At 39.8% G+C, this 27,788-nt stretch overlaps 1 protein-coding gene across 3 annotated transcripts in view; it reads right to left on the reverse strand.

Annotated features, from left to right (window-relative positions):
• Nucleotides 1–6,679: 6,679 nt before the first annotated feature.
• LOC148427853 (gamma-aminobutyric acid receptor subunit gamma-3-like) overlaps nucleotides 6,680–27,788 on the reverse strand; it is a 50,436-nt gene continuing 29,327 nt past the window's right edge. For 2 of the 3 annotated variants that reach the window (XM_088408019.1, XM_088408020.1), the window contains 7 exons: nucleotides 26,643–26,734; nucleotides 25,729–25,860; nucleotides 24,265–24,347; nucleotides 21,522–21,659; nucleotides 18,955–19,107; nucleotides 11,324–11,520; nucleotides 6,680–10,176 (listed from right to left, as the gene is read on the reverse strand). In XM_088408019.1, the coding sequence (XP_088264145.1) occupies nucleotides 9,892–10,176; nucleotides 11,324–11,520; nucleotides 18,955–19,107; nucleotides 21,522–21,659; nucleotides 24,265–24,347; nucleotides 25,729–25,860; nucleotides 26,643–26,734 (1,080 nt within the window). In that variant the 3' untranslated portion in view covers nucleotides 6,680–9,891. Of the gene's footprint in view, nucleotides 10,177–11,120; nucleotides 11,231–11,323; nucleotides 11,521–18,954; nucleotides 19,108–21,521; nucleotides 21,660–24,264; nucleotides 24,348–25,728; nucleotides 25,861–26,642; nucleotides 26,735–27,788 lie in introns of all 3 variants that reach the window. The other variant, XR_015864781.1, reaches the window with a different exon arrangement.

The following is a 27,788-nucleotide window of genomic DNA, read 5'->3' on the forward strand; positions in this document are numbered from 1 at the left end:
CGATTGCACCACCGCATGATAAATGTTTCTATCAAAAGTGCTCTTATCTCAGCGTTCCCTGCCACCGGGGCTGTCGTACTCAATCACGTAACTTCAACAAAGAATTGATTTATTTATCTCCAAGCTGCTAAGGAATATCCCCACTAAAGGTTCAGTGCTTTGTGTGGTCGTATTCTGAGGGCCGATAAGACAATTTAGCTCATGGTATCACAGGCACATTCATCTTTTTGTTTGTTTGTAGTTTTGTTTACCGGGAGCAATTCATCCAAGTGCTAAGGTGTCTATACCCCCTGCTGACTTGTCGATCCCAGTCCTTAACGCATCTCGACGGAAATGAGACGCTCCCAATGTGGATTCAATATTTTTGACTGGCTAACTCATTTCAACACCTAAAAATACATTCAAACATGTTTGCGAATGTTTACTTGATTGTGAATGTCTAATGGTAGCAAAATATGTAGTGCGGGAGAAAAAGCCTTTTGGCATTTAGACTGCCGGTCATGGACAATATTGATTGCCAATCACCCCTCAAGGCCATCTTGGGTTGTCTTTGGTACTGATTTATTTATTTTTTGAAAACAATAGTAATGTGGCATAGAGGTCCAGCTCATCATAGGTCTGGGCTACCTATATATTTGAATGCATTTGCAAGTACATTTGAATGTACCGTACTTCCAAGTATGTATTCAAGTAGTACACTTCAACTTGTTTGTTACTTCAATAAAATTTGCACTCATTGTCCAACTTATTATCCTCTGGCTGGTGGGTGCCCTCAACTCTACATAGTAGCCTAACATTTTGTCTATAGTGACACAATGTTTGAATTTCAATTTTCATTCCATTTAATTGCGCTTGGAACACCCCCAGCGAACAAGCTTGGGACATTAGTGAAAGAATCTCCCTTAGTATCCCATGCACTACCCATACATGCAACCCATAGCTGATAGCCTATACTCTGTATTTATTATAGCATTTTTGTTTCCGGCTGTCTGAACAAGAGCATGGAGGTGAAATCGCATCAAATACAAATGGATAGAAAGTTTGGCACAGCGATGAGAGGACAAAAGAGATGGGAGGGTATGTCACATTGTCAGCTGTTATGTTTACCGTCTTCCCATCCTGATTTATAGTTATCCTCCCCAAACTCTTTCACCCGGGATGATTTGATCTCACATTTATATTACATGATTGTACCGTGTTGACAGTCAGTTTTTCTTTTACCGTCTATGCAATAGCTTGCAGATGTGCTTCAACCTCTTTCCAAAAGTTTTCTTTTCCTGACATCTAACTACAAAATGTTAGGAAACGATGTGCATTGTTATGATGGCAGTATTAGTGCAATTGAGGGACGCCACCTCCAGTCCACTTCCTCGGGATATTTACTGAAGTGACAGCAAGAGAAAGAGGATGTCCTGAAACAAATTTGATAGCTATCAACTGCAGACACCCAAACAAGACAAGTAATTTGAGTGGGAAAATAAAATGCAGGTTAAAACTCTACCCGTAGGTTTTTGAATTTGCCTCACTGCCGCAGTGTATAATGATCTAATAAGGAGATAAGAATAGATGAGGGATTAAAGGCCCAAGGCCATTGGTGAAGATGGGAAAATGAGAAATGGTTCACCTGCTACTGTTTGTTTAATGGAGAAAAAAATGCCTCAATATATAATAATAAAAAGATTTTGTGCATTCACGGTAAAATAAGACTCAAGTCTGAACGCCCATGGACTTGACATAAAAACCGTCACATTAAAAATACAGCCCAAGGCCTTCAAATCAAGATGAGCAAACGTGAATGGTTCCTTCTGTAAAAGCTCCGGCTCACCGGTGAGGTGACCTTGAATAAGACAAGTGGTAAAAACTGGATGGATGAATGATCATTTCTAAATTTACATTTACAAGCTCCAGTGCAATTCATTGTTATCTATTATCTCATTACTAACAACTATGTGTGGAAACAAGGTAGCGAATGTGCCTTCATTTCAGAAGATCCTTTAGGGATTGGTCAGGGTTCGTTTGAGGTTGGATTGTTCTTAATAAGTTTCTAAGATGATTAGGAAATCAAGACAACAATTTAGACTTTTAGAACCTATTCAAAATCTATTGTGGCCTTGAATGAAAACTGACAAGAACAAAAGGGACACCATCTTGCCGACACTTGCCCGCTTTGGAGCCTCAGTGGGATAAGAGCTTTTCTTGATGTGTTATTAACAATACAATTCCAGGCAAAACGTATGGAATCGGTCTTGGAGGTGAATTCCCTTGTTTAATTTTGTGGGGGAAAAACAATACAACAAAAGTTACTGGCAACCAGATTGCTTTTGTTTTTTTTGTGTTTGTCAAGCTATGAAGTTGCCATTAGTTATGGGTACCAGTTTGTTTTTTCATGTGTTTTTTTAAGCAATGAAGTTGCAATTTGAACAACGGTCGTGCTCTGATGTCTACAATCTGCTTTTTTCCTATAAAATCAAACAACCAAACATCCTTAGACTGGTATATATATATATATATATATATATATATATATATATATATATATATATATATATATATATATATATATATATATATATATATATATATATATATATATATATATATATATAGCCCCAATGAATGAGGACAGGTGTGGCACAGTAGCATTTTAACACACATCCCCCAACAGAGCTGTGAGTTTGGGTGTCAGGAGGTGCCATACTAAAAAAGGTCACAAGCACATACTGGAGATGCAGCCTCAAGTAAATCCAATTATGGTAATGCCTGTTGTCAAGTTCCCACTATCACTTTAATGCCGGACAATTTCATGAAGAGACATCGTGTATACCCAAGACATTCCGGGAAATAGGAGGAATGTGCAGTCCCTTCAATTATACAGGAAGTGTCGGACAACTCGTCTGTAGTGTCAGAGACCACAATTCTGCAAGATTAATTATCCAGTTTGACAGGGTGGAATGTTGTGTATAAAACCAGACCGCACCAACATACTTCATCTTCATTCCGACATGCAAAATTGAGAAAGAGAAAGGAATAAATTCAGACTATTTCATCTATTTCATGACACATGTACAAAACGGGAAATGACTGGCGGTTTTCGTTAGGGTGTCAGTGTTGAACCCCTTGGCTTGGCTGGAATGCAGTTGGGGAAAAGCAATGTACAACTCATGAATGGAATGTTGGATGCCAGCTGTGAGGATTTCACCACTCTTACGCCTCGCTGACTTCAATCAGGAAGAGAAAAAACACCTAGAACAACAAATGCCCCCATTTCCATTTAACGCCATATGCATAATTCATGTGACCTATGATTGTGTGTGCGACGTCCCTATGAACAAGTGATCTGAGGGGCATTACAACATGCGCCGTTAAGGTCAGAAATCTGACAAACATGGAAACGCACCATAACCTCCGTTCACTGGCTTTCAGTTACTACATGCTGTGGCCTTTGAAAGTTTTCCTGCCCCTGGTTTTCTTTGGCAACTGCCGCATCCCAAAAACATGCATGATATGTAAAGACTGAAATTGTACCCGGTGCCTCACCCCAAACAAAAGTTGCGAGAAATGGTCTTAAGTGTTTTTGCTTCATTTATTGCTGGTTGGTGCTGCTTTTTAAGATTTTCTCAGGTCATCCCAAGGTCACCCTGCCATTCCTATCTTCTCCAGATAAAAACTAAAATGCTACCTTTGAATTTTTTCTGATAACGGCTCAGCTTGTATTGGTGATTTTGTGACATGTCATCACAAAGATGTCTTCTATAGATGTGGATATAGGCAAGACTTGAAATGTCATGAAATTATTTTAGACACTGACAAACTCAAAACTAAAATCACCGGCATGTGAACTGTTATTTTTTGCAAGAAACGTCTCATTAAAAATACCTGCTCATGTGACCTTTTTTTTTTTCTTAAATCATAATCTTGGGATCCACGGCTAACCCTTTCAACTTTGAATAGCACTTTGTATAGCACGATACTATTTTGGCACCAATTTTTAATATGTACGTATGTACAAGTTTGACGTTTTTACCTAGGGTTCTAAACGCATTAGCTATTTAACATAGGTTTGGATTGCCCGCCATACCGTGAATTCGCCTTACGACCCCAACCGCGGAACGGATTAATCTCGTAACACGGGGCCCCACTGTATTAAGATTTCAAAGTATGGTTTTCAACTAGCACTACGGTTTTGAGGTAGGGTTTTAAAGTAGGGTAAGGATTTCGCAAATGCTTTTAAACTAGTGTTAGGGGTTCAAAGGTTTTAAAGGTTTATAAAAGTTTTAAATTAGGTTTAGTAGTGTCAGAGAAAGTAATTACACAAATAGTTCACAAGTAGTTACAGATTGGTTTCAAATTGAATTTAGTTTTTGATGAAGGGTTTCAAACTGGTGAAAATTTGATGTGTCTTTGAACACGCTGCAGTTTGCAACATTAGTTTGGCGGTGGCTCATTGAAGAGATGATTCAATTCAGGTGACGCTAGAAGCGGCTTTTTGAATAATCACTCTGGAGATTCAGCACCTGCTTGCTTGCACTACAATGCAGATCTCACAATGATTTATGTCAAACTCCTGCAGAAACAAGTCGCAACAATGGAACGAAGGAGAAGCTGAATAGCTATCTGATTGGGATATAAATACAGTCTGCGGGGTGTCTGGCTTCGACAGATTAGCTGCAGTGCAGCTACACAGACAAACAGCGTATGCTTGTGACACGCCTGAGACAAAGAACACAAAGTGAAAGGCAGTATGCTATCAGAAAAAAAACAACAACAAAAAAAACATCTGGTGTGGTTTCAGAAATAGGGTATGAGGCCTAAATATTCCATTTGCCTTCATCTAGAAATGTTCTAAACAGTTTGCTGTGTTGACACGATCCAACTTCTTCTACAGTAAGGGGAGAAAAGGTTTTCTTCAGTTGCAAATGTAAGATGAAAACAGAATGACATGAATAATTTATATTTAATTTTGTCATTTTGCAATAACCAATTGGACTGACAAAGCACACCAGGTGCAGTCGCAACGTTACCAATCAACAGGATGGATGGTGTGATCATTTGCGGTTGCCTTTTTAGAGGAAGCAGCCAATCGATCATTTAGAAATTCCATCCATCAATGGAAGGACAATGGTGGAAAAAGCACAAGGAATACTGTGGAACGAAAGCCAAACCGAATGTATGCAATATGCTTGCAATATACAGTTGACCAGGGGTGCGCGACGAACAGATCCTGAACTACATCTCACAAAAGGAGTGTCGTTTGTCCACATGCCATTGGAATCCTGTACCTTATCGAATATATCTCAACAGCATCTTAGTCCACGGGTGTCAATGGTTATACAGGTGCCAAGTATAGAAGTACAGCTCCCATTTCAAAGGGAGTAATTTTATAGTAATTCTATAGTAATTTTTAGCCACTTTGGAATGTTTTGTCTTTAATGTATCAAGAACAAAGGCCCACATTTTGTCAAATCCACAAAATTAAAAGAGGCCCTATGATGGAAATTCAACAATCGTAATGCAATCATAATGCAAAGTGCTATTTTCCTTCCCCGACTAATCCCTCAGAAGTCATGTAAATTGCTGCGCTCTCAGCATCCAAGCAGATAATAAGGACTGGCGTTTTCAGGCTCACTCGATCACGTCAGCGAGAAGGTTCCGCCTCCGTACTGCTCGTGCAGAGTAAACACACTCACTTCATCAGAGCAGCCGTGCTTAATTGAGTTGCACTTTTATACTGGAATTGAGGCGAAGAGATCTTGCGCAGGTTGGCCAGGTAATCAATGTTTCGGTTCCAAACCTTTATGGGAGAAAATTGTGAAAATGTTTGTTTAGGAGAACAGACGGACAACCAGAAGGCGATTGTGATTGTCACTTGTTGTAGGACTGCATGGTAAAACTGGTAAAGAGTGGAGTACATCATTGATAAATATCACATGCTGTGTGAAGATTGTGCTTTTAAAAAGGGCATTTTTCTATGTTTCTCAATGTGAAGTACTGTTTACATGTACTTTTGAGTTTCTTGACATTGCAAAATCACAATTATGCACATCCGTTTACATAACCCATGTTATGGAAGCTTTTTTCTTCTGTTTCATGGTCCGTCGGTTATGGAACAATGTCATTAAGGGGACGCTGCAGCCACATGCTGAGAGGTGCCGTTTCAGTCAATAAGATTTCACTTCCTGGTTAGAAATGTCACTACCCCAAGGGAAAAAAAAAAAAAAAAAAAACTCATTTCATTACAAAAAAAAAGGCCAAAGTGCTAAAACAGGATTTCGTAATTTATACGTATTGTTTTTTTCCAGTATAAAGTTTAAAATGATATGGCTTCTTCAAACCCCACAATGTAAAAATGACTGACCATTGCATTTTGTCCTTTTCAAAGAACAAATCAAAATTACTTGTGGAACCTGTGTATTGATTGATAGCCGACCAAATAGAAATTTAATTATGCTATAGAGCCAAATACAGACTAAAGACAGGCCAGCTAGCTTTAATGCATTTTAACTTTTGGCAATAGGAAGAAAGGTTTACTTTATTGAACCATGTTGCGTAGAAATCTTTTAGAGTATTGCATTCGCTGTCTGCTTGTTTGCACGCTACTGAACCCTATCGAATAGTTGATTGCCTCAAAGATTTGGTTATGAAAATGTTTTCTTTCACACAAGACACTTGACAACACTACTTGACCAAAACATTATTTATTCTTACAAGCAATATATCACACACTAGAAAACATACTTATGTCCAGTTAAAAGATAGACGAGTTCCTCCGGGAGCGGTGATCCATGATTAGCTTGGCCTTTTATTTTCCCCACTATGTGTGAGAATTTACTGTAGCTTAAAAGTGAGAGTACATTGTTATACTTATAACGTCATCTATTGTTTTAACAAGTGTGAGGAGGTTGCCAACGCTGATTATAGCTCAGTACTTGGATTTATTTACACACGGATCGGGTCAAAAATAGTGATTTTGTTTGATCAGAGTATCAAGATAGACCGACACTTATAAAGTGCAGTACAAATATCAGGAGAAGTGGGGAAGTTGGGGGGGGGGGACATGTTCAAAAGACGAAAGTCAGCACACAAAGTCAACACCTCCCATCCAATGGGCCTTTCTACAAACTACGTACAGTACCTCCGGATTGGACACAAACTTAATGGTCAGAGGCCTGATGAATACGTAGTGAGCTCACAAACTGGAACAAGCTAGCAGCCTACAGACTAGATTCCATATTTAACAAAGGAAACTGACGCTTTTCAGTAACTCCTCCTCCTCACCTCGCACACGCTGAAAGAAGCAAGCATGTGTGTTCTACAAAGCAATGCAAATAAGTTATAAAAACAAAAAACAAAAGAGTAATTTTAAGCCAGGGTTTTATGTGTATCCGTATGTCTCCATATGTGGCATCAATTTTACATTGCAGTGACTGTTTGTGCGACTCCATTCCCAACCATCCAGCCTCATCCATGTTTCAACACTTCTCTCTCTTTTGTGGCCTACATTTGACCACAATATGCACATATGCATTTTACAGCACCGCGGTGGTTGCCGGCCCAGCAGCTTAGGGTCCAGTAAATGGTGGGGCATCAGAAATTCCCTCTATTTTTTATTAGGGCGAAAAAAATAAAATCTCAAGTATATATACTTAACCTAGTGGAACTGAATGAATGGATTTACTACTGCACTACAAAACATACATGTTTTCTTTTTTAGTTATGCTGATCCTGCGCCCCATAATGTGTAAACTTTTGCGTAAAACTTATGTGTAAATTTTTGCTAGTTTTTTTTTAAAACACCAATAATTCATTGTGAATAATTCATTCAATCCCATAGACATACTGTATTTCTTTAAGTTTATTTATTTATTTTTAATTGAGTCCAGTGCATCAATCCCAGGTAGTTATTTACATTCTTTAAAATCTTGTTTCAAGTGTTTGGTTAAGGGAGGGTCTAAAAATGGAAAATATCAAATGAATGAGGAACTAAAATGTGGACTTCAAACTTAACTTTACATATGGTTCATCAGGAAAAATGGAATCCAATTGTATTTAGGTTATATTGGCCTTATTAGCGCGAGCTTATAAAAGCTTATTTTCTGTCAGAAATACCATGGCGGCAGCCATATTTGCTCCTGGAGGCCGATCTGGATGCTCCTAGCTGCTGCGGGTAGCACTAGTCTGCTTAGGATTCCAGTCAATGAATGCTATAAATGCACAATGGAAAACTACTTTTGTGTGCTTAAACTTATTCATTCACCATGTAAATTCATCATAACGATGGCTGCATAGTATGGATTTCGGTATAAGTACATTATTAAAAGACCCCTCAATGCTTCAAAATAAACTGTATTTTAACTAGTAGTGCATGAACGGCCTGGTTAAGCTTTTGTTTTGAAGCACCCGCCAGAGGTTTCTCCTAGCGGCAATTGTCTGCTTGATAATATTTTGCTCCCAGACAGTAGCTGCAATGTAAACGGTCCACTTGATAATCTTAATCAACTCAGGTCAACAACACCCCGCTGTTTAAGGTAGGTAAGAATGTATATTATGCCCCTAATTAATACATCATGAATAGCAAAACTGAGAAGGGGCAAGATCATGCTATGATCAACTAGGTAGCATCTTTAGTTCTGTATGAATGGCTTGGGTCGAAAAAAAAAAAAGTGTGGCTCTGCTGATCAATTGAACTTTTTAAACAAGTTTGGCTGGAACCGTGTTAAAGTGGAGAATATCAAGCTTTGAACAGCAAATTACAGGGCAATGTCTGGATTACATTTCATTAGGAAAGAACAGTCTTTTGTGCTGTTGAAAAACTTAACCATTGAAACAGCAGATAGAGAGCAGCGTAGATATACTTGTTGATCAAACCAGTAGTGTTTGTGGGTGACACGTGGGTAAATTGGCCTTTTAAACATTTGAGTCCATTTTCTTCAACGTTATCTACTGCAAGTTGGTGTTGATGGCAACAAAAGCACTCGTTATCAATCTTTTGCATCTGATCAAGGCATCAGCCTCCATCTCCGCCCTGCCCTCTCTCTCCAATGCAACTTGAGGTCAAATCCGCTCCCAAAATGTCCGTCCTTTAAAAACGACTAGCGTGATTTTGGGTGAATGTTTTTGGCAAATAGGAGGACGAGACACAAAAATTGGAGCACTGATATTGCTCCCTTTACCCATTAAGACCTAAATTGGGGATTTCCGGAGGTATACTTTGAGGTAAGTACTAAGGTGATCAATTATTGAAGTGCAAAATTAATGTGTACCATAATCGATTAGCTTAAGTACTACAGCAATCAATTGCTTTAGGTAATGAAGCACTTAAGTAACTACTTTATTACATAAGTATCTAAAGTATTTTCTTTAGGACATTATTACTTAAAGTAATCCATTTCTTTAATACTTTTTGACCTAAAGTAATTGATTACTTTGGTACTTAATTACACAATGTATTTGATTTGAGTACCAGGCATTTTTACACCCTCCTTTAGCCAAATACTTGAAAATTGCAAACATATATCGATAAATAAGTGGCTGGGATTGAATGTCTGCACTCTTAAAACATGTCTTTGGAATTGAATGAGTTCAAAACTACTGTACGGTCTGGGAACTATGCTAGTTTCATCCAGGAGGGGCAAAAAATTGCACGCAAAGGCATAATGGATGAACTAACAAAAATAATGATGTGGTGGCCTTGAGCACTCTTTCTAAAGAAGGCACTATGGGTGCTCTGCCACATTGTGGACCAAAATACTGCATTGCCACCCAGATGTCTGCGCTCTGCTTTGAGTCTTGAAAAGGATCGCTCCTTTCCACCTTATCCGTCCACTCAAGTCTGAAAAGAACAATGGCCCGTCCTCAACTTCAGTGACAAATCCAAAAGCGTCAAGAGTCTGACTAGAGGTAGAGGTAGCTGACCCAGTAAACGATGTTGAAGAGCAAGAAAGACGTCGGGAAGAATACCCGAGAGTAGGAGTCCAGTTCACGAATGTTAACGTGGATGCGTCCTTTCTTCCAACCGCCTTCTTTACATTCCTCATAGCAGCAGAAGAAACTCTTGCAATCTTTGCCATCCAGGCACTGGTCCAGGCAGTCGTCGTCATAGTCCTGCCAGAAGAGAGCGTTGCCTGTGGGCATCATGTGCCGGCGAGGGGCCCGGCTCGTGCTGAAGGACGAATATGCCTGGAGGGAAGGAAATGCGTAATTTTGACCGCGATTGATTAAAGTATTGATCTGCCGCCGTACCGTATGACAGAAAATATTGCTCAAGCAGTAATGCTCACATGTGTGCAGGTACGCAGACACCTGCCATCCTTAAAGGGTCCACTGATAATCTCCATTACCAAGTATATTCCAGATATTCTATTAAACGTTTCCTATTTTTTTTTTGTTTCCTTGCAGAAGCCTGATTTTTTTTTTTTGCCAACAATGAAGTAATGTAGGCCACGAGCAACGTCAACCATATGGAACCATGTGACCAGCATATCCCTCTCGAAAGAACAGTGTCAAGTCCAGACTTGAGTACAGCTTTACTTTTTAAAAGAAATAAGTTCATAAAATAGATGAGAAGCCTTTATTGTCATTGCACAACAGGTATACAGCAAAATTGGGAGTGCCGCCATGATTGGTGGACGTTAAATACTGTAAATATGAACAACAAATTGCGCCCTGCCCAATAACACCCAAGTCCCACTGTGACAAAAGTGCAAATGCGACCTGGCGGCAGCCTCAACATCGTGCAACTTGTCCGGTGGAAAACCCCCCCCAAAAAGTCCTTATCAGACGAGAGCCCCGATTCCCCCACCCAAACGGTAATAGCAGCTTGACAAGTAGATGTGTGCTGCTGCCGGTGCATCAGTGCTGACAGGTGCAGCAGCCTTGAGAACTCCCACGCAAAGCTTCTAGCGCTCTTTGTGCAACGGCAAGAAAAGGTTCTCAAGTGGCACACTTTCGCTCATAAGGACACGCACCTTTGACGGCATGCGGCACTTTATATCCAAGTACAGACAGAGACGCCCTCACTAAGCACTCCGGTGTTTTCACGGAGAGGATCGCAGACAAATGAATTACGTAGACATCAGGAATGTTTGATCAGGCATTTATGAATGCATAATCAAGTAATTGACCTCTTTTGATCCGACAGATGGGCCCAATTCCTCCACAGCACAGATTTCAGTAGTGAAGTCAGAAGTCCTTGGAGCATCATTTGTCTTCATAAAAAGGTTTTCTCTATATTCTTTCCAAAGCACATTTGTTGTTATGAATACTGTATGAAGCGAAAGCGGAATCTTGGCTTTTGACCAGACTGAAGACGTCGCAAGTGGCTTACCAGTTTTTGCATTCTTGCCGGAGGTCTGCGTATACTATAGGAGCAATAGTTGAGCATGGCATACTCGATCATGGCGGCAAAGACGAACAAGAAGCAGACGGTGACAAACAGGTCCATCGCTGTCACGTACGAGACTCGAGGTAGTGAATTCCGGGCCACCGTGCTCAATGTGGTCATAGTCAGAACGGTGGTAATGCCTGAAAAGGTCAAAGCAAAGGTAAGTAAAGCTGCAGCAAAGCTTCAGCAGGGCGAGGCTTCCCAGCACAGTAGTGGTAAAATAACCTTTTATTTGGGTTGTAGAAACAGGAAATGCGTTTTTGAGCCGAGAATTGTAGTAACTCTTTTGATGCTAGCCATTAAGGAAAACGCCAACCATTTTCAATCAATCTGACTGTGGTTATTTATTTATTTATTTTTTTAATTTGTTGTTTTCAAACAATTAATTCCCACGAGTTTGGACCAGTTATCAAATCATGCAAATTGTATGTGTTCACTATGGATAAACAATTTTGACTGGCAAACACATTTGAACTTACTGGAAAATATGTCCGAGCATGCTTAGATGCATGTACGTTCAAACCTACACTTGCAAATAGGTTTGAAAGCATTTGCCAATGAAATCAAAATGACTTGGAAATATATTCCAGCATATTTACATGTAGGTTAACTGCTCAAAACAGCTTGTTTCCAATTATGTTATAGGACATTGACATGCACACGCACGTGCGCCACAGCTTTATTGTGAAAGAAAATTGCTAATATACGTTTATTTACTTAATTATTTAATTAATTTACTTAATTTTCAACGCATTAAATGAGCACTTCAAATGCTTCTATCAAGCCCACAACAAATAGAAGCAGACAAAAAACAATTGATTGCTTTTGCACGTGATCCTTTGAGTTGCCAACATTGTTTTTCTCAACAGTCTTCGTGGATATTTTCCACCTGAAACTTGGCAGCCAATTGGTGAAGGGCGGTTGCCAGGTGAAACAAGGAAATTGAGTAAACTGGTATAACTTCGAATTCGAAGCATTATTTTCGTTTGACCACATTTTCAAGAGGTAATATAAAACACGATAGCATTTTGGGAACAATCTTTCACCACACAGAAGGCTTAATTTCTCCAGAATGCTCAGTCTGATTTTCAAAATTCTTGTCACATGGCCTTACGTAAGCCAAATAGTATTTATTTTTTTTTTTTGGTAGTATTTCGGTCAAAAATGTTTACTCCACACCAATAACTCCATGCTGGGGTATTTTAGCGATGCCAAAACTCCAGAACACATCGTTGAACAGACTGTAGTTGCAAAGTTTCTCAGGTTACGCACGGTTTTGTACTTTTGAACACACACTTTTCCTTTCAACACACATGTTGATGTAATGCTTCCATCTCAACTTTGATATTGCACATCATATCATATTGACTGATATATCACTCACAAACAAAATAGAACCGTTCTAATGAAAGGTTCTGAGTGAATCCCGCATCATAACATGACATTTTAAGAGATTGTTAAAAGGGGGTTTGTGAGCGTCATGACAGCATTGCACAGTCATACGTGCACGTATGGCCCATTTTGTCATCTCTGGCTTTTCATACTCATCCTTCCTCTTCTTCTCAGCCATTTTCATTCTCATCTCCCTCTGTACATGTCTTTCGTGGTGCTGTTTTCACCCACCGTTTCCATAGAGACGAGTTGCTCCCTTCTATTTCGAGCTACCTACTGGTCGAGTGCTCGTCTTAGGCTTTTTCCCCTCACCCATTACGTTTGAGGTACATCAACGATTCCCATTAGCTTCTTCCTCAAATGTAAGCGCATAAAAGGACCGTCGCCCGATGTTTTGCGTGGTGTTGCTGCTGGCCATCAGAATAAGTGAACTAATCTGATTTTCACAGTTTCATTCACTCTTGGGAATTGTCTGTGATGCCATGGCAACCGAAGTAATGCCTTGTCTGCGCAGACAACTGAGAAGAACCTACGGTGTGACAAAATAGGCGGTGGAGTGACAGACCTCCCGCACCATTCCGATGGTGCTGGAGCAATGAGGGCAATTTTCTATATTCTTGTTGCAGACTGAAGATAACTATGAGACGTGAACAAATTTAAGATTTTATTCGAGTTTACAACTGGAATTGATGCACATCTTAAAGCATTACTTTGAACAAAACACCAAGATGGCAAAAGTATTACTTTAAGGGTTAGGGGTTTGTTTGAAAACACAAACTAATGGATAATCGTCCGTCAAAGTTTTCACTCTTCATATTATGTATTTTTCAGTGAAACTCTTCAATACTGAAAAGTCCATGCGCATAGAAGCCAGCGCATTTCTTATTGATAGCCCTATTTACACTGATTATGTTGATAACATGCAATGGACAAGGATTCAAGTGCTACATGTCAACCACATTTTAATCCGATCAGTTGATTTAAAGCCACATCTGCCGTGCATTTAATCAGTCTGGCTTGAGTTTCACTGAGCCTGCAATGAGTTCTTACTACTTTTAAAAGCTGTTTGTATATTAATGCGTTAATTGTAGAACAGTGTGTTCTTTGTAGCTGTGAAAATGTAACCACATGTAGGGAAAAAAAAAACACACACACACACACACACACACACACAAATCCTTGAAGTACAGTTTGAAAGACCAATACCACCAAAGTTTATCTCTGCCATCGCTTCCCTGGAGGAACACTGTCATCGCTTCGGCTCTATTTGACGTCTTGTCTCTGACAAGTGTTTATTTGAATGCTAGCGCTTCTTGAGGAAACCTCGGCTTGAAAAAAGGTTTTTGGTGTTTGGTAGTTTTTATGTTCCAGTAGCCACCGCTTACTTAGTTACTTGACATTTAGGGCAGTCTCGTAAAAACAAATTGAAAGCATATTTCTTAAGAAATGCCATTGGGAAATACTTTGTTGGAAAGAAGGGGCTTCACTCTAGCCAGCTGCCTAAAATTGAATGTAAAAGGGACAAAAACACCCAAACTTCATTTTTCTTTTTATTGAGAGAAAAAAAAAGTTATCAAGGCTTTGATTTCGTCTAGACAGGTCAAATATGGCTTTAAGGAGCACTATTTTTTTTTGCTTAGTGGGCCGTAGATCTGGCTGTCATTGCATAGAAATGTAAATAAATAAATAAACAAAACATACACAGTTAAAATGCAAAAAGAAAAAAAAGTCCAGACACACTGTCAAGAGCGCCAGCACATTACAGAGAGGCAGCCTCGAAATCCACACCTATTGGTAGTACTGGTTACCAATTGAAAGAATTACGTAGCTTTAAAGGACAGCAGAGGAGTGCATCTTATTTACACGTTAAATATTAAAGAGAAAACTCACCAACGTTATCAGATCTCAAAAGTCAAAATGAAGACTCAGAAATAAAACGAAAAAAAAAACCCCAAAAAACAACACATCGTTGTAGAGAGGTTGGATTAGATAGTTTACATACAGACCAAAGCAATTTACTTTTACTGTGTGAGTCTTATTCTGGATTCATTTTCTTTGTCCTGTCTACAATTGCGGTTGAAACTCTGCCAATCTTATGGCACAAATAAAGATTTCCTTATGCATCAAAATATTTATTATATGAATATACTTTAACGTTAGAAGCCAGTCCTTCTGGCTGATGTATGTGGTGGCGTGCAAAATTGTAACTTGCTTGCACTGTATTGTATGATTTTCTTCCCAGACACAATCAGGCGGTTCGCGTTGACATGTTCATCATGACAATTTAGCAGATATTGGCTACTTTGTCTTTCACTTGTCCTCGTTTTGGGATGACAGTAAACACAAGTGAAGCTTATTCACAGCCACGGAGGAGCCGGACTTCACCGATTCTCAGCCGATACTACAGATTGGGCTCCGTGCGTACTTGTAGTATCTACTTCATTTAACTGTTTTCAACAATTCTTTGAGCGCCCCATTCTCGTGACTGGTGTCACAAACTATGTGATTTTCCCTCAGCAGCCCTGTATCTCTAAGCTCCGTCTGAGCGGCACAGATTGAGATCTAATGGGAATCAACCCAAGCTGGGCTCTCCGACTCCCAGCCTGCTGCTCCCCAAATGTCCTGCCGAGGAGCCGAGGCTGAGTGACATCTCTTTGCAAATTCCACCTGGCGGCAGTAACGTGTCAAGTGCTGTTGTTTGGAGGGGTGGATTTCTGTAGCATTGCCTCCCTTATTTGATCCAGCCGCCTCCTGGCTGAAATTTTGAGTCCCACTTTGTTTGGCATCCTTGTTTTACGCCTGCCTTTTCTTCCTCTTATCGCTCTCCTCCGGCCCTCTGGCCCGGGGATCAGCTCTCAGACATGACTTGAAAATGGAGGCGATGAACCAGAGAAGGCAGGGTAAATGACTTTGTGTCGCTAAGTTGAATGAGGATATTTATCAGGGGTGGGACACCCGCTTCCCGCTGCTGCCTGTCTGTTGTGTTCTCTGCAAGAGATCAAAAGCCTTTCTCAGCGAGTGGTCGTGCATCACAACACCTGTGATACACTGGGAGCGTTTGCTGCCTTTTATTAAGGTTGAAAGACAGGTTGGTGGCAGCTCTGGCTGCCGGTAGATGCATCGTTGTGGCGTGAAATAAATAAAGTGATAACGGAGACATGCTCTTCTTTTGTCAGCCAATTTAGAGTGGAAAAGGTAAAGAACGCTTTCAGCCATGTTAAAACTGGTAATTTCTCACCCTAAATACCTTCAAGGCGCTATTTTCCTTCAGTGACGCATTTCTAATAATATCTTGCTCATTCTGAACTTTGTAACCGGCTCTTCCCGACCAGATGAAAATGGTTTGCGAAAGATACAATGACGTTAATAGTACCTGGTACCGCCTCTACATCGACCCCGTACTGACTGCACACGGGTGGTGTAAACACACACCCACTTTACCCAAGGATGCGTTCATGTTTGTTTGTTTGTTTTTGTTTGCTTTTCACTCGAGGGCTCTTCAAAGTAGAGATTTGCACAGTCGTCCAAGTAAACAGCATCATTTCATTTATTAGTTACAATGGGAATATCTCAAAGTGGCGAAAAGGTGTGTTTGGGAGTACAATCAACGTTGTAGTACATGATTCACCCACGGAACTGTTGTGACAAGAAGTGGTTCCCAGAGGGAACCAATTTGATCGGAGGAACACACGTTGCGATGTGTGCTCTTTTGACACGTGTTTTGCTTTGATTGCACCCCACTTATTTATAACTTCAGTATAACGCCTGTTTTTGGCTTCTTCATTCACTCCGCCTCTGACCTCCTTCACTGATAGCTACATTATTAGCATTTTTGTTTTGACTGTCACGGCCGGTCATAAGAGGGACACAGCAGCCACACGATAAGAGGCATGGTGAGAAAGGTCGTTACTATTAAAAACATTTTTAAAAAAAAGGCTCATTATTTTGCAAAGTTTAAAATATAATAAGTGCCCTTTAATCACTTGTGAAAAACTTGGCTTATGGATGGAAGGATAAAACTAATAGAAGATGTCAAAATGTTCAAAAATGTGTGTGTCTTGATATGAGAGGCATGTACATGTTCATCAACATTTTGACTTGACAATTTTGACAATTGCCATCTCATGAGCAGCATTAGTTTAGCATATTTCCAAAAGTCAAAACGGTTTGTATTACGATATTGTAAATTTTGAAGAAAAAAAATGTGCTAGCAGCAGACAGTTCATGATGCTTGTGAAGTTATTTATTTCTTCTTCTTTTTAAAGTATAGATATATTTTATAGAATAGATGTATTTCTCTGCTTCTGGATTATGAGGGGTATCGGGAGATGAGCTTGGTGGGCTTGAGATTCTCTCCCAAATGTTCGCACTATTAATACTGTGTCATTTCATGCTTACCTGTATATTTGCTGCAGTTTCTATCAATCTTAGTGATCGAATTAAACAGCTAATGTGCTGCAGTAAATCTAATTAGGAGACCAAATGGAGCATGGCACCATGGTTACTACTTGTTGATTCGGTTTTATTTGGAGTGGGGGTTGAATGACTAATATTTAATTGTAAGTAAAAGACATTTGGTCAAAGTCCATTCATTGATAACTTCCTAAACATCTTTACTCCTGGTGAAGCCCTTCTGACTCTCACCTTTTCTGTAGGTTCCCTCTGGGAGGTTCCCCCGACTCACTCTGAGGTTGGCATTCCAAAAGTGGGTTTCTCTGATTGTGAGGGAGGCATTTTTCCAAGACCATGTCAAATGCTCTTTACGGAATGATAATATGTAAAATGTCTGCATTAGTTGGATGCAAACAAGTGCTGTCAAAATGTCCAATGATTTTTTTCCAAAATGAAACATAACCATCCCCCATATATTTCTCTATGTATACTGATTCCAATTACAACAAATCTGTAAAAATTGTACAGTTGGGTCCGAACGTTTTTGCCGGAATTTAGTTGTTGTATACATAATCTTGCGCACGGTTAATCTGTGTTAGTCTTTTGCAGTGGCGACCCGTGCATTTCACACTTAGATCTTCAGTGATGTTCTACCTCGTATGACACCACGGCTGGAGAAATCGCACGTGCGCATTACTGGGCGTTGCATCACAATAATTGTGTACTACACAGGCTATTTATCAGAGCATTTAAACATCAATAAATCCACATCAGCAATTAAAACGTACCACTACACGTGCTTCGTGATATCTATTACTTGAAAATGAGCAAAATAAAATTACAAAAACATTAAAAATAAATAAAATCTGTGCACTCACCAAAATGGCTGTACCCAAAACACTTATTTCAACACAAACTCCATTCTTCTTTCTTTCCTCTACCTGTAGAAGACTTCAATGACTTGGTTGATGTTTTCCTCTCCTTTAGTCATTGTGGGTTAAAAAAAGCAAGTAGATATACAGTATTTGATTTTTCTGCAAAAAGTCCCTGGTTCTGGTGTTTTCTAGACCGTTTAAGCAGAGCTACACTTTGTAGTTTGGTCGCTCTGAATAGCTCTGCCTCCCATCCAATCCATTCAATTACAGGACGCGTTCAACGTGAGGCCTTGCCGCTGGCCTTACTGTCGACAACCCGTGATCTGGTTGGCTATCGCCACTCTCTCTTAACTAAACAGTATGTGGCCCTTCACTTACAGTGCACAGACGACTGCCCTGTTGATTGTGAAGGCCTCAGATAGATTTCATACAGCCTGGAGACAGGTTAGCTCTGAATCCTGATTGGATAAAAACTCTAACCTCAAACTGCAACACTAGAAGTACATTTAAAATGAAATCGACTTCTATTATATTTATGATAATGATGTCAAGTGGTGTTCAGCCAGCAGAGAAGGCTTTGCTGGCCCTGATGCTCCACCACTGCTCTTTTGGTATTTAACAACATATAGAGGACATACACAAACATGCAGGCATGCTTTAAAGTAACTCACCTCAGTAAGACTTTCAAGCAGAAATGATCATCCACAAGATAGTAAACGAACAAACTGTTGTCATGCAGGATACTTCATCATGCAAGCGAAACAAATTATTAGTGTTCTTGAAGTCGCATGCATCACATACTGGTTTCAAATAATAAATGTTGAAGGATTTAATCTACAAGACGCAAATGCAGTGGGTTGGACAATCGGAAGAGATGTCATCATAGTGCACAGCTGCGCCACATGGGCAGCTTACCTAAGGCTGTCCTTGCCGGCGTGGCGTCACTCTTGATCCAGAAGGAGACCCATGACAGGACCACAGTTAGGATACAAGGAATGTAAGTCTGGATGGTGAAGTAGCCCATCCTTCTGCTGAGGTCAAAGTATACTGTCATCAACACATAGTCTCCTGTTGAAAGGAAACAATAGAATGATAATCATAAATATAACAACATCAACAGAACATTTTGGTTCAGATACAGTATGTTTCTGATTGGTTGAGCTCTGTGTCCATCTAAGCTTGGCAGTATCAGAAAATGACTCCACAAATTTGACATCAAAATGTAGAAATGAGATGTGTCTTTTTTGGGGGGTGGGGTGGGGTGTCAGAGAACTATTTATGACACATGAAGTATAAGCTATAGAGGCATTTGATACTAATACTCATTGATATTTCATTTAAACGGCATGTCCCCCTGAAGGTTGGCCAACATGTTGGACATTAACAGATGCCCAGTGATTCTCGTTTGCTCACTTAACAACCACAGTGTAGCAGAAAAAAAAGAACAAAGAACACAATGTGAACTGGGGCAAGAAGGGAAATAAAAAAGAAACCAAACAAATGGCAAGTTTGTCACGACGTAAATTAATCACATGTATTTTCAGCCGCATGATCTAATTATCATGCGTCAGAAGACAGCGCTCCAGTGAGTGAGTGAGAAACAAGAATGAGGTAATAAATGAGAAAGTAGCTCATTTCCTTGAGGATGCTCGGCTCGGAGGTGTGCCTAGATCTGCAAAGGACAACGGGAGTGAGTCTGCATTAACGATGCAGAGGGAATCCAGGCAGCCATAAATATGAAAACGCTCATCGGTCATCATTTAGTTACCCCCTAGCAATGAAATCATGTGGGCAACAGGTAGGAGTTGTCTGTCTCGGTTTTTATCACGCAACACACATTATTCCTAGAAGGATATTTTTTCTTCAAAATGGAAAAAAAGTAATTCATGTCTTTTTTTTAATTGTCAAAAAATGTAAGAAGGAGTAATATCATTTTGAGTTCCATTTTGATGTAATTTAATGTTAACCTTTTAAAAAGGCATTCATAATGCCCCCCCCAAAAACATTGTCAGATTAAATTGGCTCTCGTCACACGGATTTAAATTCTGGATTTGAATTCAGCATTACTTGAAGGTGACCACATTTTCAAAATTAAAATCGGGGACCTGCAATTTCACAGACAATCAAATATTTATTTAATGCTCACCGGAAACTATTTACAACAAATTGTGCTCATCAATCCGGTGACCAGTGGTTGTGACATATCATATATCTCTCAATGCTAAATCTTGGTTGACAATTCTAACTTATTAAACAAAGCCATTCATTCACCATTATCCAGCCTTCTTGTGTTTATGCAATATCCAGTAACTTGTATCCTGTGCAATCAGAGTTGACAGGCAGCTGTATTGAAATTGGATCGTAAAATACATTATGACATGTTTCATCAACTCTAGTGAACAAAGAAAATGCCAGAATTTGACCCTAGAATTAAGGGTGCGTCATATACAAAGGTGTGTCCTTATTTTGCAGAATTACAGAATTTCTAAAGCTGTTGAGATGTCAACTCTCCGAATGAAAGTGAGTACAGTATTTGCTTTCTTTTGCTCATCCACGCAGCCATCAATTTTAAGCCATTTTTCAAATGTTATTGATAAACCATTTAAAAACTGAAAATGAAAAAAAACACCAAAAAATGTCATGTCTTTAAATGAAAACAAGCAAGTACATTCACACCGCTTAGAGTCAATGCATGTACTATCCCGCCACAGGGATTACACGCTTTTTCAGGAGTAACTAAATTTGCTTAACAAACTTGTTGACTGGACTAATAAACTAACTAGATGCAAAGACCAGACTTCCGTAAAAATGCGATAAATCTGCAGGCGCTTGGGAAACAAGGCTCAAAACTGGGACTGTCCAGTCCAACCTTTCAACCAGGACGACTGGTCAGCCTCCACTACACCCTTTTACATTTTCATATTCAACAGCATATACTGTTCATTTACTGTTTTGCATGTAAATAATGGAGACCAAAAAAAAAAAACACACATTCATGCTGGAAGCTTTTAGTGAGTTAATTTAGAATCTGTGTGGTGCACCATCAAAGCAAAAAGAGGTTGACAATAACCGTGTCATGTTCTGGGTCCAAGCATTCTTATTCATAACGCACAGCATAATCGGCCATTAAAACCACCATTAAAAATGAATTAGGCACTGGCCCCTGTGAAGCCATTCGAGGGTGTAATTAGTGGCACATATTGGAGTGACAACATTGTGACAACCACCCCAAACAACAAGCAGGAACGAAATGATCACACAGAGCATGCAACGTAAAAAGGAGTAAATAATTCAATTTCAAAGTTAAACTTTAATAGTGAGGATTAATTTCCTTTCTACCGTCAAGCCAAGCGTGAAGCCAAGGCATGTTTCTCCCGCTTGTTTGTTATCATTCGGGATGCACATGAGTAAAGCCATGGCCATGAAGCAATATGTGGATTTTGCTTGTATGATTGTATTGTAAGATTGTATGATTTTTGTACCTGCAGTTGTAGTCAATACATCGGTAGTGTTTCGAAGCCCCATGAAGTCAAACTGGTAGAGCCGCCAATATTTTTGGTCTGATGTCTCCACTGAGTTTCGCTTCCACTTGTACACAATTTCATCTCGTGGATAGCCATCTAGAAACAACACATAATACTGTTATTGGAAGTGCACTATATAGTATACAGTATATTGTAAGGCAGTTAAGATGTTGAAGATCTATAGTTGTGTATCAATTTCTTGTTTTAGTTTTCCGAGCCAAGTTTGGTCATTGAATGCAACATTCGTATCCAGTTAGCGGTTGTCATCGCGAGACGAGTTGTTCTATGGTTGTTGTTTGGTACTCAAGGCTCACTGCCCGGGTACTGCTAAGCACTGTCTGTGCCCGAGCTAGAGGCCAAGAACAACGTAGAGTTTAACTTAAAGAACGTTCACTCGTGATTGTAACTTGTGTGCGTATTGGAGCAAGTAAAGTGCACAAAGGAGGAACTTTTGTCGTGTGACTCTGTCCACCCACGCTTCTCCATCACACGTGGAAGGTAACAGCACGACAATATAACGAGAGTTATTATCTGAGTTATTATTGTTATTACTTTGAGTATTACTATACTGTGATTGAAAAAATTTGAAAACGTTTTACGATATGTCATTAGTTGAGGGTGTGCCTTATAATCCGGTGCGCCTTATAGTGCGTAAAATACAGTGTGTGTATATATATATATATATATATATATATATAATTATAGATAGATAGATAGATAGATAGATAGATAGATAGATAGATAGATAGATAGATAGATAGATAGATAGATAGATAGATAGATAGATAGATAGATAGATAGATAGATAGATAGATAGATAGATAGATAGATAGGGCGGCTCGATGAATCGCACATCCGCATCACAGTTTAAAGGTCCCAATTCAAATCCACCTGGCTCTGGCCTTCCTGTGTAGAGTTTGCATGTTCTCCCCGAGCCTGCGTGGGTTCTGTCCGGGCACTCCGGCTTCCTCCCACTCCCCAAAAACATGCATGGCAGGTGTGTTGGCCTTGCGAATTGCCCTTAACTCTTAGACTACTGATCCGTTTTTTTTAACTTGTTGACAGTCAGCTTAGCACTCGCTGGTTGTGTATGTAAGAGTTGTTAAATGCCTGTAGAATCTGTAGATAGGCGTGTAATGAATACTAAACTGACATACTAAACTGTCCTTAGGTGTGATTGGGCGCATGATTGGTTGTTCGTCTCTGTGTGCCATGCGATTGGCTGGAAACCAGGGTGTCAGTTGCCTTCTGCCCGAAGCCAGCTGAGATAGGCGCCAGTAAGCCTATATATGTGTGCGTGTATTATAGTTTCCTAGCAGTTCTTACGCTTCATACACCTTAGTGTGTCCATTTTCTATCATAATTACTGACTTAATGTGATAAAGCCAGCACATCATTGAACAACCCCCAGGCCAATTGGGAATGCATGTAAATTTGAGGGCAGTAAATGTCCAAGAAGCTTGTAATCACTGTTAAAGAAAAAAAAAACGTGTGTGCAGGTGTGTGTGCGTTCAATGTGTTTTCAGTGACCTCTCTAGAAAGAGGCTCAGTTGGGCTATGAAAGGAATCTCAGTGACAGACTGGCTTCTCCAAATGCAATTTCCGTTGTTTTTTAATTACAACAAAGATCGTACTCCGATTGAAAAATCCTGTACTAAGCACTGTTGTGCATTTCATGTGAAGGAAAGATATAAACTCTAGACTGGTAGTGATTGGGGAAACAACATCTTACAGAAAATGAATCATTTAATCATCGAAAATATGAATATTAAAATTATTGCTTGAAAAAAAGCATAATTTGGATTTACAGTGTTTCCTTGATTATTGTGGCCATTATGTTCCCAAAAATATTGAAAGCAACAAAAGTCCTCTAAGTTTGTAGTTCCCCCTCTTTTAATTTGTTTTTTTGTTGAAATATAATAAATACATAAACTCAATATTTTTGGGAGGTTGGTCCAACTTAGAAGGAGGAAAAGTATCAAGAAAAATATTGAGGTAAACCTACAATCGCTATGGCCATAAATGGAAATCTTTGTAGTAGGGGTTGATTTATTATCATTATTATTAATGAATAAAATTGCTACTTTTTGACTGGTCTAACATAAAAGGAAAAATATTGCAAGAAAAACAGTGGCGTCAACCTGGAATATGAAAAGTTCCACTCATAAATGAAAATCCAACAACAAACTGCAACGTAGCGAAAGAACACCACTCTGGATTTGTTCAAGGTCAGCATTCTTAATTCATAGTAATTCATCGTTTTTCCATAGACACACCTGCCGCATAAATACAGATACCTGTAGCACAGCTGCTGTCCCTTCAAATGATTACTTGAAATTAATTTCACCAAATTTGATTCACAGTGGTGGCCTACCACCTTCTTAGCCACACAGCTCCAGCATCAGGAACATGATTAGTCAGTTATGGATTTGGAGATACAGCAGCTGCGCTCCTAATCCTGGTTTACAACATCATTTGCATCTTTTGATACCTCTCATGAGGCTGGACACGGTAGGCAAAATTGTTTGTTTCTGTCTCAAAGTTTTGATGATCTTTTGGCATCTGGATGAATTACTGACTCACTGACTGAATGCACTAACTCTCAATGAGAAGATGGGAATATGACTTGTAGCTTCTAGATGCCTTGTTGCGTTCCTGTGTGTATAAGTGTGTGTGTGGGTTTGCAACTGTCAGCACTCACAACTGGAAAAAACGAGAGGACATGAGTGCTCGTCCATTGGGAAATTATGAAGCTGCAGCTGACATTCAGCGTTGATGGTCATCCTAAAGAGACAGATGCAGAAAAGGAGAAAGACACTTGATACTTCACTCACATCACGTCCGGTTTGCTAAATCTTTAGAAAATGGACTCAAAGTATCTTATTGCCATGCAAAACAATATGAGCTTCTTGACAGCTTCGTGCCATGTAAAATATGCACAAAAGTGCAGACTACAGACTACAATCAGACTACAGAGCGGCTCCCATCTCGCTTTTCTCTGTGGGAGGTGTACATTGCTGATTTTCCAACTTGCAGAGGTACTTTCTGCCATCACAGAATGTGCCAGAAACCCCAAGCGTGGAGCTGAGGTGTCAGGAGCATGCACATTTCCCCGAGCATCTGAAACAAGCTGTAAGGTGTTAACAATGCATCGACTGGAAACCGTGTTGTCGCGTATTGGTGAAATAATTCAATATTAAATACCGTATTTCAGTGTTGAGGGTTTTTTTTTTTTTTTTCCCAAAATTTTCAACTCCCATATTAAGAGGCGTTGACTTGTAACGCTTAACTCAAAATAGACCAATTTTTTTCCCACCTGTGTGTTTCTGAATAACGTTAATTTGAATGGGAAACAAGTAATGTGTCATTTACAAGGCTTAAAATGATTACTTTTACCTCAAACTCGATTTAGTATGCATCCGTTTTAGAGCGTTTCACATAAGATCCCGCCTAATTGCCACTTTGTTGTCGACAACATGGCTCATTTTTTTTCGACAGACTTTGACGCATTATGATAGCTTGACTTGTCTTCTTCAGCCCGTGGACATGTACTTGAAGCCTGCATGGATGTTGGCAGGTGGAGGGAGAAACAGAGAAGGGCAACCTTCCACGCTGTGAAATCACAACACTCAATTGGGTAAAGAAAGCTTAGGATAATATCCCAAGTAAAATGATGAGCAAATCATTTCCGAAGACGTTCGCTTCAAACAAACCGAAGGAGTCCGAAGATGACTCACGGTGGAAGAGTAACGAGGATGTTAGAACGAATGACGAGAAGGAAAACAAGGACGGCGGGGCGTTAAATGGGAGGAGCTATTTTCTATTCTGACACACACTATTCAGATAGTGATGATGACATTTAGATCTTTTCGACAAATTGTTATTCAGCTGTGTCAAAAAATAAAGCATTGAAACTTTAAATCATGTTATTGTATTGCATCATTAGTTTCAGCATTTGCGTTTCCCATCTTGAAACAAAACACTTGGAAGAGTCCTTCACATGTATATTTGCTACTTACATAACACATGCTATGAAATCTATGCCTATTGGATTAACACAATTTCCTTCAAGTTAAAAGTGGACATTTATGATTACAATAACACACCACCGACTAATGATTGAACGAAAACGAAACATCTCATGTCACTTTCGAGCAGGTCTCACCTCAGTGTGTAGAGAATTTTTCCATTGCTGCGAATGCGGAGCAGCTGATTGGGTGTTGTTATCCAGTGAGAGTCTGCCATCTTGGAATTCCTGAAGATTGTGTCAGGTAGCCAGATCAAGCCCACCATGTTACTGGAAGATAGAGAAGTAGCAGGGCTTAGATCTACAATCCACCTTCTATGCAGGTTTTGTCACATCTGGCTAGGCATGGCGAATGAAGCGGGCCACATAGTGGACCCGAACGCAGAGAAGCCGGAAAACAGGTTGAACTCCAAAAATAATGTTTAGTATAAAAAAGGGGCCCGGAAATGCAAGGAAGCAGACTGAAAACAAAGTGACAATCAAGGACTGGAAAATAAATTAGCTACAAAAGGCAAGACTGAAGGCTAGGGAAAACAAAGGAAAATAACATGCGATGGACAACTAGGAACTTGGAAAAATAATATGTGCGATAAACGCCGCAAAAAGACAACAACAGGCAAAGATAATGACCCAACAACTAGTTTGAGACACACAGGGGCTTAAATACACTACGCACAATTAGGGAGACACGCAACAACTGGAAGAAACGAGAGGCAGGGGAACGCTCATTGGAGGGCACGCGGGGGGCAGGTAAACAGGCAGGTGGACAAAATCAAACTAACGAGAACACAGACAGGAAAGGCAGACACAAGGGGAACAGTGACATGAACTTCAACAGGGGTTCTCAACCTTTTTTCAGTGATGAACCCCTGTGATGTATTTTTTCAGCCAAATACGCCTTAACCAGTGACATGCAATTTTTGGTTTGAAAAAAAAATTGACTGAAAACGTGCCATTAGCGTCTGCTTTATTAGACTATAAACCCTTTCAAACTTCTTTTGTATTGGTCCACAAAAAAGTGACAAGTCATGATGCAGGCAGTATCAGAGTACCTGTTGAGTGTGAGAATCCGCATACTGCTGCTGTTATAACGTAGGCGCGTATCCACCCAAGTCTGGGCAAAGATGATATCAATCTGGTACTCCTGTGAAAGAGTAGAATTGGAAATTAGAATCTATTATATTGCAGTTGTGGGTGATGGTATTCAGGACAAAGTCTGCACAGTTCTGGGACCTGAGTTCAAATCCACCTCGCTCCTGCCTTCCTGTGAGGAGTTTGCATGTTCTCCCCGAGCATTCTCTCAGGGCACTTCGACTTCCTTCCGTACTCCAAAGAAATGCATAGCAGGTGTATTGGACATACTGTACGAAATTGTCCTTGGGTGCGATTGGGTGCGTGAATGGTTGTTTGTCTCTGTGTGCTCTGCATTTGCCTGGCGATCAGTTCAGGGTGTGCCGCGCCCACTGCCCAAAGTCAGCTGGGATAGGCATTAGAAAGCCTGCGACACTTGTGAGGACAAGTGGCAAAAAATTGGATGGATGGAAGGATCTCTACAGTTCATCTACACTTACAAAAGACGTGAGCAAAAACCAACAGATATTAAGAAACGTCACTTTAAAATGTATTAAAATAGACTAAACTTACATGTAGCATCCATAATCATCGTCTTCATATCGCAACCACAGATATAACAGTCCATTTTTATAAGTCCGCTTTTTACTTTGAGCGTGTGTTTTGTTCTTCTCCACCCGTTGAAGCGTTTCGTTTTTGCTTCTTTACTTTCCAGCTCATTGTTACCTGATTGTGTACTATTTGACTTGTCAATGATACTAAAAACAAAAAATTGCAGAGGTGACTTTGTTTTCCCACTCATTAGGGGTGGGGATCTTTGGCTCTCTGACGATTCGATTCAGAATGGATTTTTGATTCTCAACGGTTTTCGCTTCAAAACGATTTGATTCAACGAGTAAAAAATGATTTCTGATTCAATCTATAAAAGTGCAAAGAACCATCATACTATGTGTGTCATGTTTGCAAGACAGAATAACAAAATGTGCAATGCAATGATGGCTGCATGTGTTTCTTTGCGGGTAACTTTGTCTGAGGAACAATGGTGTCATTCACCATCTTCCTTTTAGTGTCCAGTCACTCAATCAAGACAGAATGATCTCCAGCCTTGTCCTCACCAACACCCACAC

This window comes from Hippichthys cyanospilos, chromosome 2 (assembly GCF_059441005.1).
Source record: "Hippichthys cyanospilos isolate Australia breed blue-spotted pipefish chromosome 2, RoL_Hcya_1.0, whole genome shotgun sequence".
NCBI classification, from domain to species: Eukaryota; Metazoa; Chordata; class Actinopteri; order Syngnathiformes; family Syngnathidae; genus Hippichthys; species Hippichthys cyanospilos.